The sequence below is a fragment of the Monodelphis domestica genome, chromosome 2, assembly GCF_027887165.1.
Source record: "Monodelphis domestica isolate mMonDom1 chromosome 2, mMonDom1.pri, whole genome shotgun sequence".
Taxonomy (NCBI): Eukaryota; Metazoa; Chordata; class Mammalia; order Didelphimorphia; family Didelphidae; genus Monodelphis; species Monodelphis domestica.
Window position 1 is genome coordinate 164,615,513 of NC_077228.1, and position 21,618 is coordinate 164,637,130.

At 40.4% G+C, this 21,618-nt stretch overlaps 1 protein-coding gene across 6 annotated transcripts in view; it reads right to left on the reverse strand.

Moving 5' to 3' along the window:
• Positions 1 to 2,975: 2,975 nt before the first annotated feature.
• The window catches only part of LOC100029754 (sodium/potassium-transporting ATPase subunit alpha-4), a 71,188-nt gene continuing 52,545 nt past the window's right edge, over positions 2,976 to 21,618 (reverse strand). For 5 of the 6 annotated variants that reach the window (XM_056816161.1, XM_056816165.1, XM_056816162.1 and 2 more), the window contains 9 exons: positions 21,107 to 21,257; positions 20,387 to 20,555; positions 19,659 to 19,813; positions 19,394 to 19,517; positions 17,917 to 18,062; positions 15,486 to 15,616; positions 15,151 to 15,252; positions 3,696 to 3,787; positions 2,976 to 3,344 (listed from right to left, as the gene is read on the reverse strand). In XM_056816161.1, coding sequence (XP_056672139.1) covers positions 3,316 to 3,344; positions 3,696 to 3,787; positions 15,151 to 15,252; positions 15,486 to 15,616; positions 17,917 to 18,062; positions 19,394 to 19,517; positions 19,659 to 19,813; positions 20,387 to 20,555; positions 21,107 to 21,257 — 1,099 coding nt within the window. In that variant the 3' untranslated portion in view covers positions 2,976 to 3,315. The remainder of the gene's footprint in view (positions 3,345 to 3,695; positions 3,788 to 15,150; positions 15,253 to 15,485; positions 15,617 to 17,916; positions 18,063 to 19,393; positions 19,518 to 19,658; positions 19,814 to 20,386; positions 20,556 to 21,106; positions 21,258 to 21,618) is intronic. The other variant, XM_056816164.1, reaches the window with a different exon arrangement.

Below are 21,618 nucleotides of genomic sequence, written 5' to 3' on the forward strand. Positions count from 1 at the left end.
CTTGTCAGCTCTGGGAGAGGAGGGAGATAACAAGGATCATATAACTTCATAAAACTTGGGTGGAAATTAAAATTAAAGCAATTGTCCATTTCTGATATATATATATATATATATATATATATATATATATATACACACACACCATATAATCTTCTGTATTTGGTTATGTATTTGTTGCATTTTCCAACTTTATTTTTTAAAGTGACTTGTCAGTTCCTCACACAGCATTTTGGGTACTAAGATAGTGGAATCCAAAAGTAATTAATTCCAATGTAATTGATGAGATCATAGAAATTCTGGTAGATGTTTTACTTCATGTCTACATGTTGTCCTCCTTAATTGTTTAGTATATAGATCCTTTTAGGATAATTTTGCTTACCTCATTTCAATTTCTCTAAAGCCCGATACCTTTCTCAATTGTTTTTCAGTGTCTTGAAAGGGGAGATTATGTGTAATCTTCTGTCATCCCATTCTAGAAAGTTTTGTAAATGAGATTGACTTCTAAATCTCTGCTGCCCTTCCTGCTGGATAAATAGACAAAACATTGCCCTGGGAAAATGATTCTGGGTCCTTTGCTTCCTTGTAGTAATTTTTACATAGGAAATGATAGTCTATGTTTTAATTTTGCTCATTTCCCAGTTTTTATAGTTGAAAGCTTATTCTAACATTTTGCAGATGCAAAACTGAACAGAATGCCTTCTCTTTATCATCTCTTAATTTAGCATTGATTTTTACTTTTGTTCTAGTTAATCAATCGAATATTTATTTAGTGCCAATTTTGTTCTAGGCACCATACTAGGCATTGAGAGAACAGAGAGAAAATGTAAACTAATCTCTGCTCTCAAGGACCTAGCAAGTCAGTGATGTGACTGTACATGGATAGATTGTTTTGAGATGACTACAACATTTGTAACCAGTTTTCTCTGTTAGGCAAAAGTTTTGTGTATGTCTGTGTGATCGTTTGGTACATGCCATAAATATCTCCTTCTGACTCTCATTTTAAAGAGAATATTAATCATATGCCGGATGAGGTTTCTGAATAATCTCCAAGCAAGGCAAAATTCTTGATACTTAAATACATTTTTCAACAGTTTTCTTTTTTAGAGAATCTTGTTAGGTGGAATTTCTCTTCTTACTCATCCCCAGCAACAGATGATGTCACCTAAGCGGCAATTATTTTCAGGTGGTCTGTTTGCTTAAGTTTATCTTGAGGGCTACGAGGTAGAGTCACTAAAGTGTGGCATCAAGCAGTGTGGCTCAGGAGAGGGAGGGCTGGACCAGTGTTTGTATCCTGGCTCGGTCATGACTTTGGGCAAGTCTTTTCACCTCTCTGGAATTCAGTTTCCTCATCTGTAAAATGACCTCTATATAGGAGAATTTCTCCCAATCCCTCAAAGTCCTATATTATTATTTTTTTATGTTTATAATGAGAATGTCAATAGGGGCATGCTTCAACTTTGAGACTTTGCCCTGGGATAGATCTGCTTGGACTGGAAAGAAAGTAACTCCTCACCTCAGCCCTTTTCATCTAACTGGGCCCCAGTTGGCTTCATCCATTCAGTCATCATCTACAAGTACCCCAGGGCCTAGTGAACACAGGCATCTTTCCATCTCTCCATCACCTCCAACCCTCTTGACATCTATTGCTGAAGGAATAATTAACCCAACTTTACTAATCCTTTGAGACCATGACAATCTACTGCTCTAAGGATCCATTCATAATCTCTAAGAATGCTTAGGCCAGAGGTTTTTAACCTGGGTTCCATAAACTTTTTTTTTAAACCTTTAAAACCAATACTGTGTATTGGTTCTAAGGCAGAAGAGTGGTAATGGCTAGGCAATGGGGGTTAAGTGACTTGCACAGGGTCCCCAGCTAGGAAGTGTCTTGAGGCTAGATCTGAACCCAGGACCTTCCATTTATAGACCTCACTCTCAATCCACTGAGCCACCCAGCTGCCCACTAAAAATGGTCATTCTTAACATCCTCTGTCTATCCCTTTTTATTTTTATCACTTTGCCAATGGTACTAAATAGAAGGGGACACTATAGAACTGAAGACCCTTTTATATTTTTATCTGTTTCATAGGTTACTCTGGCAAACAACTTAATCCTCTAATCTCTTAATACTCCTTCTGGTGATAAACTGAGCACAGTGGGTCCAAGGGAGCCTCTCTGGATTTAGTGAGGCTGGTCCTTGGACAGCAGATAAAGGCTTTGCTGGAACCATATTAGGAGTCCTGATATCGTGGTCGAACCTGTCAGAGGTGTTTAGTTTTTGAAAATTCTTGCCACCTTCATGCCAAAATGAAGGTCTGGAAGATCTTTGCTGAGTATAGTAGCTTAAATTTTCACAGCTCTTTACTATTTGCAAGGCACTTTGATATACCTAATCTAATTTGATCCTCACAACAGTCCTAGTAGACAGTGCAAATATTATCTTCATTTATAGACAAGAAAACTGAAACTGAGAGGTCAGTTATTTATCCACAGTTACATAGCCATTAAAGTTAGAACTAGCCCTGGAACCCAGGTCTTCAGCTTCCAAAAATGGTGTTCTTTTAATAGAGTAAAGAGATTTTTTTTTTTTGGTTCTGTCTTAGAATGGATACTAAGTTTTGATTCCAAGGCAAAAGAATGATAAGGGCTAGGCAACTGGGGCTAAGTGACTTGCCCAGGGACATTTGAACCCAAGGCCTCCATCATCTCTAGGACTGTCTTTCTATCCACTGAACCACCTAGCTGCTTCCAAAATGTTTTTCTGGGAGTTCTTTACTCATACAATTCTTTTCTGCACTTTTCTCAGAGTTCCTATCTAGGTCTAGGGACTTGGACCCTTGAGATGACTTAATTAGATCACCTGCTCTTCTATATGTCATTTTCCCTCTTGGTCCCTGAAAGGCTCTCTTGGATTAGGCATGGATCTCTCTTAAGGGACTATTCTCAATTACCCTTCAAACTGAAGCAACAGACCTGAATTTCAGGTTGCAAAATATTAAAATATTTATTGTCTAGATTGGCTATCCACAGTTATGTCTATAGGGCAACATTCTCCTATAGTCTCCATCAGCCCAAACTTGCTTGCATTTATTCTCACTCTGCCTATATTACTCTTATTCAATTCCCTTCCCTTTTTATCCTCACTCCTTATTTTACCCATGTAAGCACGTCCTACTTGCCCTCCCCAATCCTAACCATTCCTTGCTTTTATCTAGTTCCTATCATCTTCCTAGCTAATACCCATGAGCTGTCAAACTACCCTCCCTCCCTCCTTCCAGAATTCTTTCTGTCCAGTGCATGGTGTCTCCTCTGCTGAGCTCAGTAATATGTCTCCTTCTCCACCCAGCCTGTAGAAGAAATGGAGCCAGGGTTAATGAAATGGATTAGTAGAGCCTGGTGAAGCTGACTCTTCCAGGCAGCTTGGGTCAGAGCAAGGAGTGCCTGGAGAAGTAGGAATGGGAGAACAAGATGGAGGCAAGTAATTAGGGTTGTAGGTCTAGGGGCTAGAGCCAAACGATACTGGGGGTGGGGAGGGAGAGAGAGAGCGAACTTGTGAGCATGTGTGCACATGCATAAGTAGATTGGAATCTGGTAAGAATGGTGGTAAGTCAAGGGATTTGAGCAAGAAGGCATTATGTGGGGGATGGGTGGGAGGGTATGAAATTGTGAAGTAGGGTTGGGTCCAGGGCTAGACTTACCTCCAGGGTGCTTCCGTATTATACCTTTTCGAATCTCATCATAAAGGAAAATAAGTGCACTATAGGGGATGGCGCAGACCCACCAGACAAATCTAGGGAAACAAGAATGTGGCTATTTAGCAAGGTAGAAAATGATATGTGCATACCCATATACCTTGGTTATCATCAGAGGGAAGGAAGCACAGGAATATTGGCAGCCCTTATGGGGCAAGAGAAAATCCAAGCTTCTCTTCATATCCTGAAACAATAACTCAGACCTAGAACATGTGTGTGTGTGTGTGTGTGTGTTTGTACACACATACTCACTGGAAAAGAGACCAAACAAAGTTAGTCTGGCTGTTAGATTGATTTACAAATATATCTAAGGGAAACCAATGCCAAGCTAATCACACCAGGCACATATAATATACAGAAAAAGACACAAGACTTCCAGAAACTTTTGTACACAGATATGTAACTTATAGAGCTATAATTACACAAAGACTACAAGTAGTCATAGACCCTAGACCCATATTGATACTGAAATTTAAGCCAAAAAGGGGGGGGAGTCAATGTCAAAGAGAAATAATAAGTACAATTGGTTTTCAATTTTGGGATAGAATTTGGAATAAAATGTAATCAATGTAATTATAAAAGGAGTACCAGTGAGGAGGAACTAACTAGTACCTCTGGTGTGAGGGTTTGCTGAGCCCTTTTCAGGGCTGCTCTCCTCCTTTGGTATCCACTTGCCATCCAGCTTTCACCTGTGGCTCCAAAAAAGTCTGGCCTATACAATGGCCACCCCCACTAAACCACCACAGTAGATCCATTGGTGAATTAGGGGAGTATCTACCCCAGGCATCTGAAGACTTGCCCCAGAAGAAGGGGCAGATGAGAACAATTTGTTCCAATGACCATGAAAGTGGTGGAAGCAGGCACTGTGGAGTGCTTAGAGCTTGGTTAGACATCAAAGGAGCCAAGATCATCCTCTCCATCCTGAGCCAATGCCAATCATTTTGACTTGTTTCATTACTGAACTTCAATGACTCTGGAAGAGAGAGTGAGGCTAAAGACTTTGTGTGGTTCTGTCTCACTTAAATACAATTCATTCATGAGTCAAAAAAATTACCAGTCACGTCATTTTGGTCCTCATTGAATATGAAGAACAACTACTAATGTGGCACAATTGAACATTTGAATTGAGTGGTAAGGGCTAGGTCTCTTCTGCCTTGGAGCCAATACACAGTATTGACTCCAAGACGGAAGGTAAGGGTTTAAAAAAAAAATGTCCATTATGTTCAATTGTGCCACATTGTATTAGTCTTTGTGTACAATGCTCTCTTGGTTCTGCTCCTTTCACTCTGCATCAATTCCTAGAGGTCTTTCCAGTTCACATAGAAATCTTCCAGTTCATCATTCCTTTTTGGGCTTCTCTTGTGTCCTGTGTTTGAACTTCAAATTTTTTGTTTAAGTCTGGCTTATTCCTCAGGAATGCTTGGAAATCTAGATTTTGATCTCACTGTGTACTTGATTTAATCAGGCACACCCTTGATTGTCTTGTCTTGGAGCTCCACCCCGAGATTTAGGCAAAAAGATCAGTACTTAGTACTCAGTACTATTAACCACCCCAAAGTGTGAACTAAGTCCTTATCTCAAGCCCAGACTAGAACTCCCTGGACTAGGGCTCTGGATTTCTCCACAGGTTTGCAATTTCAAGGCATATGGGTTGGCTTGTACCACTCTTTGCCCAGGCAGGATCTCAAGGTATGGATATTGGCTTGAGTATAGGTTCCTGAACCTTGGACAGCAGATGTGGGGTGGGGGTGTGTGGCTTGCTCTTCTTTCCTTGCTACAGCTTTTTGCTGGCTCTGTTCTCTCTCACCCCTGTGCCCCAGTTGTTCTTTGCCTTACCGTTTGGGTTTTTCTTTTCTTGAAAATTGTTTTACTGTCTCCTTATTGGTTCTTTCACTCCTGTATTAGTTTTGTGATGATATTTTTATCTTGGTTGAAGAGGATTCCAACTAATTTTTTTTTTTTCAAAATGACAATATATTTTATTCCCCCCTCCACCCAATTGCCTGTAGAAACAATTTAAAAATTGTTTTCTGACATATTGTGAGCCAAAGTTTCTCCCTTTCTCCCTTTCCCAAGACAACAAGTAATCTGAATTTCATTCTAGTAGATTCAGCCAAGATCTTTCTGGATCCTGATGGTGATCCAATGTGTTAAGCTATTTCTGCCCGCTTTGTATCATTTGCAAATTTGATGAGCATGCCATTTGTACCTTTATTAAAGTCTATGGTAAGCATGTTAACCAGAGCAAGGTCAAGCCGAGAATACTGGAACACTCTAATGGAGCCTGCCTACCAAGATATCACCAAATATCAATAACTGTTCTGCATGTAGCCATTCAACGAGTTCTAAAACCACCTAATTACATTATTGTACAGTCCACCTTTTTCCATTTCCTCACCATGTGTGAAGGGGAAACTAGGTAGCTTAGTGAATTGAGAGCCGAGTTTAGAATCAGGAAGTCCTGGGTTCAAATGTAATCTCAGATGCTTCCTAGTTGTGTGACTCTGGACAAGTCACTTAACCCTCATTGCCCAGCCCTTACCTCTTTTCTGCCTTGGAACCAATATACAGTATTGATTCTAAGACAGAAGGTAAGGGTTTTAAAAAAAGAATAACATGGCATATTTTTTCAAAAGCTTCATTAAAATCTAGGTAAACTCTATCTATAGTATTTTCCTTATTTACCAATTTAGCATCCCTGTTTAAAAAATGGAAATATGTTTAGTCTGGTGTAATTTATTTTTTATGAAGCCATGAAGGTTTTTTTTTTCCAAACCCTATCTTCTATCTTAGAATTGATGCTAAGTATCGGTTCTGAGGCAAAAGAGCAGTAAGGGTTAGGCAACTGGGGTTAAATGGCTTGCCCAAGGACACGAATGATGGTTTTTTGTAATATTTCCCTACTTAGATTTCACCAACTGGCTCTATTCTAGAAATTTTCCAGGAAATGAAGTCAGCTCTAGTCTATAGTTTGAAGACTGTTTTCTTCCTTTTTTGAGAATTGAGACATTTGCCCTTTACTAATCTTGTGGTACTTCTCCCATTTCTCATGATCTTTCTAACACTACTGACAGTAGCTTAGCAATCACATCTGCCAGTTCCTTCTGTATCTAAGGACATGGTTCATTTGGACTAAGTGAGTTGAATTCATCAAGGCCAACTAGGTGCTCTCTTACTAACCCCTTCCTTATGCTAGGCAATTAACATTGTTAGTTATTTTGATTTTGTCGTTTCTAGGGAAGAGATCAGTCTAGAGAGAAAAAAGTTGAAAAATGAGAAAGGAACAGCACTTCCTTCCCTTTATTTATTGTCATCCGAAGCAATGGTCCTATCACTTCTTTGCTGTTTCCTTTCCTTCCCCAAAATTCAAGCCCTGTTGTCCATCTCCATCTCCAACTTTAGTTCATTCACAGTCTTAACACTTCTGATACTGTTTTTATAGGACTTTGTCATACCCATAATCATCTTGTCTATTGTCCTTGCTTCCGTAATTTGGAAGATTCTTTAAAAAAAATTAAGTTGTTTTGTAAGTTCCCTATGCATTTATATCTTCAGACAACTACTGTTTTTATTCCTAATTAGGAATGTTCCCCTTTGTGTCTTTAGAATTTAATTCCTCAGCATTTCCCATTCCTCCTGGGCTGACTTCACTAGTTGACTTTTAGTCCATGGGATTGTACCTATTTTTTCTTCAGATCCTTGAGATCTGATTTCCTTAGATTTGAGTAGTCATTTCTCCTACCATTCCTATCATTTCTTCTCCAGTAATCAGTTCTTCCCTATTAGTGCGAATCAGCTCCAGAATAAAAGTTCCCCTTGTTGATTTCTTCACCTTTTGAGGGATGAAATTACCATTAAGACAAGCTGAGAAGTTGTTAGCTGTTCTGTTAGAGAGTTCCAGTCGATGTCTAGTTAATTTGAAGTCTACCATCAATATTATACCTCTTGGCCACTTTGGTGATCTGTTTCTGAAACTATTCTTTTCTGAAGTATATGCCAATGACAGAATCATTTCTATATCTTCCTCCAACTGATTTTCACTCAAATTTTCTGCATTATGCTTCCCCTGGAAATTCCTCATATGAGCATAACTTTTGAATATATACAACTTTTTTCTAAACCTGCTTTTTTAGAATAAATTATGCCCACTCAGAGTCAGAATCTGACTATGATTTTTCATTCTAATAAATCTCAATACCCCCAAATGCAGGGCCTTCTTTGTCATCAATAGTAAAACATTTTCTCCCAAATCTTGACAGATTCTGTTTTTCACCTGTTATCTTTATTTGGCTTCTTTCAATAGGACCTCTAGTTCCTCTTGCTTTGGATGTCTGAAGCAATAGTTTTATATATTCTCCTTAGATTTCACTGGCTATGGTGTTTTGGATATGTTAACTATCCCTCACCCCCACCCCCACCCCCTTTATTGCAGTAACAATCTAAAAATCTATTTTTTTTTAACCCTTACAATTCTGTCTTAAAATCACTATTATATATTGGTTCCAAGGCAGAAGAGCAGTAAGGGCTAGGCAATGGGAATTAAGTGACATGCCCAGGGTCACCCAACTAAAAAGTGTCTAAGGCCAGATTTGAACCCAGAACCTTCTGTCTCTAGATCTGACTTTCAATTTACTGAGCCACCCAACTGCCCTCTAGAATCTAGTTTCATAGTTATATAAAATCAGTCATCTCTCACTTCCATCCTTTTAAGTTAAATTTCTTTTGATTAGACTTGTAAGGCATCAAACAAATAATTCTTTGAAGCTTTTGCTAAGGCATAGTCCTTCTCTGACCAGGAACCTGTTATTTTCAAATTTTAAGCTGTGCTCCAAAGTCCAATTCTATTCTCAGAAAATACTTTCTTTAGTAAACCACTATTTACTTTACAAATATTTTTCCTCTTCACTCTTTGCCTTCCTTTCCTTGTGGTTTCAGTGAAAGACAGTGTCTATTTTCTAAGAATCAACTTAGTTAAACATATGGAGAACCTTATTACTGGTAGGTTGGCAAATAGGTGCTGAATTCATGGAGCATGGCAGCCCATGAAACAAAGAAAAATACAAAATGGACCTTGGCCCTCTTTTTTTTGTTTTGATGATCAAAGTGACAGAAAAAAAAGGAGGGTGTTGTTGATGTTGAGAAATGGGTAAAAGGACATAAAAAGAATACCACTGTAGCTTAAATCTAAAAAGTCAAATAAATCTATTGCCACAATGAGGAGATAAAAAGATCTTAGATAAGCACTGCTGGGTCTATACCCCAAAGAGATAATGGACAAAAAGACTTGTACAAAAATATTCATAGCTGTGCTCTTTGTGGTGGCCAAAAACTGGAAAACGAGGGGATGCCCATCAATTGGGCAATGGCTGAGCAAATTGTGGTATATGTTGGTGATGGAATACTATTGTGCTCAAAGGAATAATAAAGTGGAGGAGTTCCATGAAGACTGGAACAACCTCCAGGAAGTGATGCAGAGCGAGAGGAGCAGAACCAGGAGAACATTGTACACAGAGACTAATACACTGTGGTATAATCGAACGTAATGGACTTCTCCATTAATGGCGGTGTAATGTCCCTGAACAATTTGCAGGGATCCAGGAGAAAAAAACACTATTCATAAGCAAAGGATAAACTATGGGAGTGGAAACACCGAGGAAAAGCAACTGCCTGAATACAGCGGTTGAGGGGACATGACAGAGGAGAGACTCTAAATGAACACTCTAATGCAAATATTATCAACAAAGCAATGGGTTCAAATCAAGAAAACATGTAATGCCCAGTGGATTTACGCGTCGGCTATGGGGGTTGGGGGGGAGGAAAAGAAAATGATCTATGTCTTTAACGAATAATGCTTGGAAATGATCAAATAAAATATATTAAAAAAAAAAGATCTTAGATACCACTTTAGGGAAAAAAAAAACACTTTAGTCAGTAAATATTTCTCTCTTTGCTAAGTAGAGAAATGGAATGATCAAGAATTGGTTTAGAACATAAACTCATTGGGGCAGACAGGTGGCTCAGTGGATGAAGAGCCAGGGCTGGAGATGGGCAGTCCTGAGTTCAAATATGGTCTCAGATACTTCCTAGCTGGGTGACCTTAGGCAGGTCAATATTCCCCCATTGCCTAGCCCTTCCTGCTCTTCTGCCTTGGGAGGATACGTAGTATCAATTCTAAGACAGAAGGTAAAGATTAAAAAAAAAAGAATAAAAACTGATTTGTGAAATTTATGGAAGACAGTACATTATGATCAATATTGCTTCACAGAATATTGAGCATGATTAGAAGGAAAGACAAATTTATAGAAAACTTGGAAGAGATCCAAATATATCTCATCTTCTTGCAAACACTGTAGGACCAAACTCAAATAAAGACAACAGATGAAAAACAGAAAAGATCTATCAAGATTTTGGGGAAAAAAATTTTACTATTGAAGACCCTGCATTTGGAGTCCAACACCCTACTTGCCAATGGCAATCCCATCAGACTGGCAATGCTACTAAATAATGCAAAGTTGGATACCAAATTCTTATCAGAGAAACTTGATTCAATGATGTCCTAGATTACCACGCTCATGATGTTTTGAGGGAATTGTGGCCTCAATTCTTAAGTAGTCTGGGAGAAGGAAAGATTCCAAATTTTTTGGAGAAAATGATAGGTTTTTTAAAAAACTCTCACCTTCTGTCTTAGAATCAATACTGTGTTTTGGTTCCAAGATAGAAGAGTAGTAAAGGTGAGGCAATGGGGGTGAAGTGACTTGCCCAGGGTCACTCAGCCAGGAAGTGTCTGAGGTCAGATTTGAACCCAGGACCTCCCATCTCTAGGCCTAGCTCTTAATCCACTGAGCTACCCAGCTGCTCCCATGTAGATATTATTACTGCTGAAAAAAAGGTTACTGACAAAATGTCAGTAACTATAGCCTCATTTGCTTAATTTCTGATCTCTACAAAATCTTTGTAGGAATACTCTACCCACATATTGAGGGCATCCTTCTATCCTTGCTGAAGGTATGAGAAGGAATAGTAAAACTTGTACAAATGATATTCTAGGAGTGGGCAGAGGGGGGAAGAGGGGGGAAGAGTCAAGACGACAATGTGGCAGGAAGCAGAGCAATGTGCTCCCTCTCAATACTCCTCCAAAGAGATCTAGAAAAAAGTATTAGACTAAACCCCCCATGGGGAAATCAAAGAAAAAGCCCCAGTGAGTCAGCCTGGCTGCCATAAGGAAACAGAGAAATCTGTTAATTCTGGGGAAATGTCTATCTAGGAGTGGCTACACGAAACATTCCAGGATAGGGAGAGGCTGTGCAGTAGGGCAAAAAGAGGTCCCAGACCCATTCCAAGCAGAGCACGGTGGGAGAACAGGTGCCGCCCGACAGCTCTCGTTATCAGCCATTTTTGGGTCTTAGATCCAGGGCTGACTGCAGAAGGAGCCCTCTACCCAGGGATGATGTTCTGGGCTGAGAGGAACAAGTTCAAAAGCAAATAGCAGTACTGTGATTCTGACCTCAGAAGTGGAGCAAGGTTCCAGTTCCAACTTGTAGCCCAGAGTGTCAGCAAATCATTCTTAGCTTGTGGGCTGTATGAGCACAGGTAGGATTTGGACTGAATTTGGCTCAAGGGTTGTCATTTATTGAATCCTTTCTTCATAAGAACTTAGTAGGGCAGAAATTCCAGACTTAACCTTGAGCCTTTGTTCTGTGGCTTCAGAACTAGCAGAGCTTCCTATCTCTGGTAGGGGTTGAACCCAACAGTAGTCTAGTGTTGTTCAGTTACCAACTCAGGTGTAGAGACTTGTAGACTTCAGACCAGATCGGGGGCAGCAGTCAGACTTTGTTTTGAATTAGACAACTTTGGGAACACTGCAAGCTTACAGGTCTTCAACCAGAGCTAATCCAAGAATAATGAAACACTTAAACCCATAAAAAATCAGAAACAGGGTTATCCCAGTCCTTTTCTCTGGCAATGTAAAGAGGTGGGCCCTAGCCTCAAGTCCAAAGTCATGAAACAGCCTGGAAGGAGGAGCAAATAAAGAGAGAATCCTGCCACAAAAATTCGTTATGGTGAAAGGGATGCTTAAGACAAAAAACCCAGAAGCAGAGAATGACTCCAAAACATCGACAAGCAAGGCCTTAAAGAAAAACACCGCTTTTTAAATTAAATTTAAATTTAAATTAAATTAAATTAAAAAAATTTTTTAAATTCAATTAGAATTCCTGGGAGACATGAATTGAGAGTTTAAAAAAAAGAATGAAAACATTTTCTATTGAATGAAATGCGAGTGCCAGAAGAAAAAATTGGAAAAGAAATGAGAGGAAGAAAATTGGGAAGGGAATTAATAATTTGTTGTGAGAGACTCCATAAAAATTAGAATTGACCAAATAGTAGCCAACAACTACACAAGGCAAGAAATATTAAAAGGATGTCAAGAGACTGAAGAAAAAATAGAAGAAAATGCACATCTCATAGTAAAAAGAACTAAGCTGCAAAATAGATCTTGAAAAAAAATTTAAGAATTATTGGACTATCTGAGAATCATGTCCAAAAAAAGAGCCAGATGTCATATATCAACAAATCTTGGATTCAGGGCCTTGTGATACCTAAGGAGGCAAATGGTGTCTTCCCTTTTCTGAGCCACTGAAGGAGGAGGTGGGAGTGGAATAAGCTATCTGAGCAATTATAGTGTAAATAGCAGCAAAGACAGATCATTTGGAAAGAGTCACCCAAAGAGAGAACATAGAGAAAGAGTTCACTTGGTGTTAATTGGATTATATTCATTGGAGATAAATTGTAAAATAGCTAATAGCTGAGTAGATCTATTCCAGTTGTCCCAAAGAGGCTTGAACAGTAGCTTTTCAATTGATTATAATCATTCTATGATTCTTTCAACTCAGGGCTTACCACCAAATAAAATGGAGATGTCCATCTACCCAGCAGAACAGAAAGAACATTGTGTAAGAAGCTTGAAGTCTCTTTAATGTACAACTTGCTTTTCTTTTTTAACTATTAAGTTCAACTTGTAGCTTGGAAAGCTATTCTGCTCCTGATCCCTTCTTTGCCTTTCTTTAACAACTTTCTTTTCTTTTTTGCCACCTTATTCCTACCTTCTTTGCTTTTCTATGCCCCACAATAAACAAAAAGGAAAAGCAAAATCCTTGTAATGAAATATTAATTATCAAACAAAGCCCCACATTGATTGTGTCTAAAAACGTGCATTATATTCTGAATCCTAATCTATCCCCTTTGTCAAGAGGAAGGCAGCATTCTTAATAGTCAATCCTCTAGCATCATCCTTGGCCATTGTCTTGATCAGTCATTCTGTGACATTTTCTAGGTTAGTATTTCCTCTTCTGCATAAGAATAAGAGTTCCATTTCCATAACTGATCCATTTTTGTACCCTGGGTACTTTCCTCTATTCTGCCTGTGAACTGATAGAAATCTTATGGTTTATGTGACAGCTTAAAAGGAAGGGAAGATAGGAAGGTGGGAGAGGGACAAATGCCAAATCAGGACAAATGTCTAGAGATTAGACCCCTGATTTGGGGTAAAATCAAGGTCAGATCTCAGGGTCAGGGAAAGAATGTCCAATTTTGGCATGACTTGCATACAACCATTCCTTAAAAACAACAGTAACAAGAACAACAATCTAAAACCCTTTACCTTCTGGCTTAAAATCTATACTGAGTATAGGTTCTCAGGCAGAAGAACAGGAAGGGTTAGGCAACTGGAGATAAGTGGTTTGCCCCAGAGCTAGGAAGTGTCTGAGGCCAGATTTGAACCTAGTACTCCAGGTCTGTTGATCACAACCATTCTTTAAGACTAACTTAATCAATCAATTAGCGTTTATTAAGTATCTGCTATGTGGCAGGCACAGGGCTAAGTGCTGGATATAAAAAGAGGCAAGAGTCCCTGCCTTTAACATGCAAAGGGACCCTCACAAAGGAAACTATATAGGGGATGAGTCCTCCTTTGTCTCATTTCAAAGAGGACCAGTGACATCTCTTGACTTGTGCATGAATTTTAAGCAAGGCAGAGTTATACAGTCATCAGCCTCACTCTCTCTTGCAGAGTCGTCAAAGTACAGTGGCTGTACAAAAGTCAAGATGATTGGAGGCCTGGGATGCAGTGGATAATCTTGGTATCTTGAATGTCTGACCAAGCTCTAGGCACTCCATAGTGTCTGCTTCCGCTGCCTTTGTAGCTGTTGGAACAAACTGTTCTCATCCACCAATTCTGTTGGGGGAAGCCTTCACATGCTTGGGGTGGACATCTCCTTAAATCACCAAGGGGTTTGAGATCGGTCAGTTACTCTCAACCTGATTCAGCCTGCCTGCTGAGACGAGTTTACTGGGTTATGGCTACTTCACATGCTATTGCTTCTTAGAGCCACCTGTGAGAGTTGGGTGACAGGTAGACACCAAAGGTGGATGAGCAGCCCTGAAAAGGGCTTGGTAAGCCATCATCACACCTGAGGTGCTAGCCCTCCCATCACACTCTATACAAGATAAACAGTAAATAATTAAAAGAGAGAAGGCACTGGAATTAAGAGGGGGCAGGGAAAGCTTCTTGTAGAAGGTGGGATTCCTTCCCTGTTTGTTTTTGTGTTTACCAAGCTAAACTTAGGCTATGAGAAAAAACATGGAATAGTGAAAAGGAATGCTAGATTTGGAGAGTCCAAAGTTCAAATCCTACCTCCAATTCTAACTATGTGACTATGGGCCAGTCACCTAAGCTTTCTGAGTTTGAGTTGCCTCATCTGTAAAATATAAATAATAATATTTGTAGTATCTACTTTTTAGGACTTGTTTTGAGGATCAAATGAGATAATCCACGTATTATACTTTGCAAGTCTGAAGGAGCTCTCTAGTATTGAGCAGAGTTTGCATTTGACCTAAATTGACTTCAAATTCAGTATATACAAAGTCAACATAAGGCAATTTTGGCATAGGAGAACATGGGTCCCCAAAAATATGTGCTCAGGTGTAGCCAAAATTGCCATATGTTGACTTTGTACCCATTGATATGTGTACATGTTGTTTCCTAGGTAGAATCTGATGGTCTACATGAGGATGGGGACTGTTTACGCTTTTTTTGTTTGCTTTTTTTATCCTCTTGGCCTAGATTAGTACCTGACTCATACTATGGATAGGGAAAGGGATCCGATCTCTGATTTCACTGGTCTAGGGAACTTGCAGGGAAGGGGATGTCTTTCTACTAATGCAGGTTGGAACCTTTCTTGCAATTTAAGAGTCAGAGAGTTTCCCAGAGTACTGAGTGCTTAAGTGATTTTTCTCAGAGTCACACAGCTAGTATGTGTCAGAGGACAGAGACTTGAACTTAGGTCTTCCTGGCACAGAATAAACTTCTGATAGTAGGTTGCCCCCAAATTTCTCTTCTACTCACTTGAGAGGGTACATGCGAAGGGCTTGGTCCATGCCTGGGCAGTAAGACAGAAAGGCTGCCAGAAATGTCTCCTCGAATATCCCAAAGATCAAGACTTTGTTCCTGGGAAGGAAATGTGCATAGGTGTCATACAGGAATGGGGAGGAAAGTGGGGAAGATGGTTAAGACTCTTAGGAAGGAGGAGGATAAGAGGGGAAATACAGAGTTAGGTTGTCAAGGTAGAGTAGCCTGAGAACATCCTGAGAGGTGTCTCTTTTATATGTGGCTAAGTGGTCATCTCTTTTGATATCAGGAAGCTATGGAGGCTTAGAATACTTGTGCAGTGGGAAGCTCACTTCATGCCCTGATGGAAGAGAGAGTTTCGACGGGTCTTGCAGATGATGAGGTCAGCCCATTGCACCTCAACAATGCTGATGAAGAAGGCAGTTTGACATGTGAACTCTATCACCTTCCGCTGCTCATAGGTCTGGGAAGAGGGCACATTGAAGATTAAGATCAGAAGGTAGAATGGGGGGCAACTAAGTGACTCAGTGGATTTGAGCGCCAGGCTTAAAGATGGGAGTTCCTAGGTTCAAATCTGAACTCAAGACACTTCCTAGCTGTGTGACCCAGGGCAAGTCATTTATCACCTATTGACTAGCCCTTACTGCTTAGTTTCAAAGAATAAGAAAAAGGAGGAGGAAGAGGAGGAGAGTTGACATAGGGGAGAGTACAGGTAAAGGAGAGGATAGAGTTGGAGAAGGGGGTAGAATCAGAGGGAAGGATTGGGTTAGAGAGGAGGCAGGAAAAAGTGAGCTAGTCTCACCTAACCTAGGATACACCAAAGGTAAGTTATTTTATACAAGGTAAAACTATATACATGGATCACAGAAATATGATCCAGACATGGGCCTGGTCCTTAGGGCCAAGATTCCCAACTGTACTTTTAGGGGTCCACAGGGCATCTGCAGATATCTGAAGGAGGGGGTACTAAAAGGTCTTTAAATAAAATTTATTTTATTTCCTTTTAATTTATAAAATAAATACATGTCTTGTAGTCCTTTGAGGAGGAAAAGGAGTATATTTAGACTTCAACCTAATAATTAATTGGGAATCACTGACATGGAGAGTCAAGGCAAAGCACCTAGACATACAAATTTGTACACATTCTGTTTTTAAGGTGTTTCTTCTTTGGTATTTTTTTTTTGGTGACATCTTTACCAAGATGTTGATTCTTTTTTAATTATTTTCTTGCACCCTTCTCATTTCTTTTCTCAGTTTTCTATCTCTCTCTTATTTGATTTTTAAAATCCCCTTTGAGTTCTTCCAGAGATCTTTTTTGGGCTTGAGACCAATTCACACTTTTCTCCAAGGCTTTGAATGCAGCAGTTTTGACTTTGTTTTTTTCTAAGTTTGCATTTTGATCTTCCCTGTCACAATAAAAACTGTCTATAATGAGTTTCTTTTTTTGGTTATTTGCTCATTTTCCCTGCCTTTTTAAAAATTGACTTTTACCTTTTAAAACTGTTAAAGTTGGGCTTTGTTCCTGCAGTGCACTGTCCCAAGCTTCAGGTTTTTTGTACAGCTGCCTTCAGAGCTAGTTCAGGGGATCTATAAATTTTCAGTTCTTCCAAGGTGGTCTGATCTAAGGTGAGGTGTGCTTATCACTCTCCTGGCCTGTGCTATAGTCTTGTGAGAGATCACAAGCATTCTTTTCTGCCCTGAAACTTTTACCAGAGCCCTCAGCTCTTCTTTGGCCACAAGTGCACATGTGTTTGTACCTCTCTTGCTTTGGGAGGACTACAACCTGGGACTGTGACCTGAATCTACAAATGGGCAATGCAACAGAGTCCTGCACCCAATGTCAGCAAAGGGACCCTTGTAATCTCCTTTTGACTGGTGGTCTGACCCCCTTACCATCAGTGGGCTGAGAGCTCCAGAAGTCATGGCTGCTGATTCAACCACCCCTAAGGCCTGCCCTGGTGTGCTGGTCTGTACTCCAGTCTTACCTTTCTTAATAATCTTCTACGTTATCTTAAGTTGGACAATTATTTCAGCTCATCTTTTTTTTGTGGGTTTTTCTGCTCCAAAAGGTATTAGGGAGCATTATTTTAAAGTTGTTTGGATAGGAATTTGGGAGAGATTAGATGGGTCTCTTACCTTTTCTTTAACATATATACATGTTAAAATGTGGGTGTGTGCATGTGTGTTTATGTGTGCTCTTCCCAATTACACAGAATGGGATTGTAACTCTGCTCTAACTCTACTGAGTTTGTTGATGTTTGGTCCCTCTGGAGAGATATCCTTTAGGTTCTGAGAAATTCAGGGATGGATATGTGAAGATTGTGATCCTAAAAAGCTAGACATATTGTTGTGGAACTTTTTATCTTGTAGTATCTGATGTCAGGAGAAGAAGCACAAGGAGAAGAAAGGGTTCCCATGCTGGTCCCTAGAGTCTTAACTGGAAGCTAAAGGGAGAAAAGCTAGCAAAGAAAACCCTCTATAACATAGGGAAGAGAGATAGGATCCCTGGGCACAAGGGAACAGGATCAACAGATCCAACAAAACTAGGAATGAGCACAGCAGTTGAAATTGGCATAAAAAAGTTCAATGGAAACAATAGAAGAATATTAAGGAAATATTTTTGGGGTTGAGGTCAGTTGGATGGAAGGCAGGGAGAGGAATGAAGGAAAGAAGCTGTGCCTATGAATCCCAATGCCCTTATTCTTCTATTCCTTCCCATAATTATGATTTCCTAACTTCTATTATCATTTTCAGTTTACTTACCCACTCCTGTCCATAACTATCATTCAGGTCACTTACAGATGCATCATCCCAGTGAACTCTGATGCCCAACAGAAAACCGGGCAAGAAACCATTCTCAGCCAGGATCACAAAGTAAGTGAAGAATCCAGCTAGGGCCTGGATCATTCCTGTGGGAAATTGGAGGAAAATAAGGAGGATCTGGGTCAGAGAAGGATGACAGAGTTCAAACTGAGAATGGAAAAAGGCATAGAGGCCAGGGACCCTGGGTGCCATTTGCATTGGTGTATACTCCACAGAAATGTGGGACACTCAGAATTTCTTCAATTCTTGCAGGATCCATTATTCGCTCAACTTAAATGACTTCAATTTACATTTGATTCCTAACTCCTACCTAGATTTTAACCTTGATTTCTTCCAACATCTAGTCAGTCCTCAGTTCCCTTTTCATTCCCAAAGTCCATTTCATTACCTCAAATAATTAAGGTAGTTTCCTATAGTACTCTTCTCCTGCCTCTCCACCCCTCCTACAATCCAATGGGTGCATTATCCCCAGACTATTCCTAAAATGCTACTCTAATGCTAGTCTAATTGTAAACCAGAATTACTTCCCACTTCTTATTGGATGAAGTGAAAACTCCTTAGTCAGGCATTTCAAACTTTCTATAATCTGACTCTCATCTTGGTCCAAACTTTCCTCCTACTGGTTCCCCTTTCGTGGACCCGTGGGTCCCCCCAACATCTATACACTTTGTGGCCTTAGTACTCTGAGCTTGGCGATCTGTAAGGTTGTTGTCTAAATTCATTTCTACTCCCTGGATCTTCCCTTTCTCTCTTCTCCTTTTGTCTAAGTCATCCTCCACTTTCCCAACATAGTTCAATTTCATCCTCCTTTCTTCCCTCCCAGCTGCCTGGGTAGTTGGTCTCTTTCCTGTACTTTCAGGACATTTATTGTTTATACCACTCATCAAGGCTTTACCACCCACTGCCTTATATTGTTGTTTATCTGGTTGGTTCACACGGCTCATGTCTCCAATAGATTATAAATCTTTCATGAGAAGAGAACATGACTTGGAATCCCCTGTATCCCCAGTGGTCAGTGCCCCACCTAATTGTATTTATTGAAGAAGAAAATGACCCTCCCACCCTCAATATCCATACTTGGGCAGCTCATATAACCTTTGGATAGAGCCCTGGGCCTGAAGTTAGGAAGATCTGAATTAAAATCCAGCTGCAAACACTAGTTATGTGATCCTAGGCAACTCACTTAACTTCTGTTTGTCTCAGTTTCCTCATCTTTAAGAACAGGCATAGTAATGGCACATACCTCCCAGGGTTGTTGTGAGAATCAAATGAGATATTTGTAACCAGTGCTTAGCACAAGATTTGGCACATAGTAGAGTAGGCACAGTATAAATGCTTATTCCCTTTTCCTTCCCCACCTTCCCTTTGATTCTTTCCCATTCACTATCTGCCCTCATTTTGTCTCCCAGAGCCACACCGATTTGCCCATAGGCTATGCTGATGAGTCGCTGATTCACCAGCTTGTCTTTCTGGGGGTTCCTAGGCATGCGCTTCATTATGTCACTCTCCGCTGATTCATAGGCCAAGGATATTGCAGGGACCTAGGTGACAGAAGTGACAGAAGGCTCAGAAGGAAACTCAAACTACCTAAGCTTCGACCCTTTTCCTTTCTACAGATGTTCCCTACACCCCATCCCTTCCCACTGAAGAAGCTCTTCCCTTGGTCCCAGCTGGATCCTCACCATATCAGTACCCAGGTCAATGCAGAGAATGGTGATAGTGCCCAGAGGCAGGGGTACGTTGAAAAGGATGAAGACCAAGAAAGGGCTTATCTCAGGAATATTGCTGGTCAGGGTATAGGCAATGGACTTCTTCAGATTGTCAAAGATGAGCCGGCCTGTGGAGATGTAGTTGGGGTACTGGGGAGATTAGATGGGAGGCTGCTGGGCAGGAAGATTAAGAGGTTTTGGGGGGGGAAAGTAATGGGAACTTGTAGGTAGAATTTTTGAGTTCTTGCCAATGCCCACCATAGTTTTCTAGGAAATTGGGGTATTCACTTTGGTTCATGCAGATAAACCTTAGGGCTCAGTATATACTAGGTCTTGATGTGCCACGATTCTTCAGGAATCCATTACTTAAATGATGGGCTGGTTTGGAGGCATCCTGGTTTTTTGTGGAATGCTATAAGTTTATGGACTATATATACTGACTTGAATTCAGTTATGAAAGGATCACAACATTAGTTCCAGGTGACCAATCTGATCTTTCATGCTATTGGGAGGGGAATATCAGATGGATCTAAGTTGCTATATTAGTATCACCATAAATCTACCAGGTTGGAGCTGGTGGTTAACTGTGGAGAGTGCTAGAAGGGAATGAAAAAGAGATAATCTTGGGCATCTCAGTCCTATTGAAAGTGAAGTGAAAAAGGTCAATTCCCAGGTCCGGTGACCTTGCTTCTATCCCTTACCTTCCTCCACACCGGTGACAATGGAAGCAAAATTGTCATCCAGAAGGATCATGTCAGCTGCATGCTTGGAAACATCAGAGCCAGATATCCCCATGGCAATGCCAATGTCAGCCTTTTTCAGGGCAGGAGAGTCATTCACTCCATCACCTGTCACTGCCACGATGGCACCCTAGGTGGGAGTTGGATGTACAAACAGAGGCTATGAGCTAATGCAATGCCCAAGACCTGGATTAGCTCGGAGATCATTGTGGTTACAAGGCTCCTTTTTGCCTTTGTAAAAAAAGGTAGGTAAGATTTAGTCCTTATCTCCCTTGCCAAATTGGAGCCTCCTGCAATCTAGCCTTTCTCTCAAACTGAGTCCATTTCAGGGTCCTCTAATTTAGCCCAGACTCTTGTTATTGGCCTTGAACTGAGTTAGAATCATACTAGCTCTGGTGGACTCAGGAGCTAGGTTCAGAGTTTCTGCATTACTCCTCCGTCTACCTATTTCAAATCTGAAATGACAGAATGTCAGGACTGGAAAGGACCTCAGAGATTACCCCATGGCCCCACCCCCTATTTTACAGGTGAAACCCAGAGAGGTATAGTGATTTGCCCACCATCACCCGGCTAGTTTGCGGCAAAACCAGAACTAGAACCTAGAACTAGAATCTATAACCAGAGATAATAAATTTGAGTCTACTTCCATCTGTCTCTGAAAGGTGATCTTTCTCCCAGCACCTGTCTCTGACATCCTTCCACAATGATGAGCTTTTGCTGAGGTGAAGTTCGGGCAAAGACGATCTCTGGATGTTCTGTGAGGATTTGGTCTAGCTGCTCTGATGTCAAATTCTTTAGTTGTGCGCCATGTACTACAATGGCTTTAGCACTCCTGGGGAGAAAGGGATTCCCTAAGGTAAGTTCTGGGGGGTTGGAGGTCCTGGAGTTCCCAAGCAGGATTTTCCTAGGAGACTCTAGTTTTTTGTCCTATCAATCCCCAGAATTCTCCTAAATATGCCATCCCTATGCATAATCATGGGATTGTAGAATCCAGAAGCTGAAGACTTTTGAAGTCAGCATCCTTATTTTATAGTCTATAGTCTTCACACTCCTATTCATCACTTTCCCCATCCAGGGGCCTCATGGTTTCCTAGCACACTAATTACCTTTCCTAATCCAATTTCTTATTTTTCTGTCCTTCTTTGTTCTCCTGCATTATTTCCCAATATGGAGGCATTTCTCTAGTATATGAT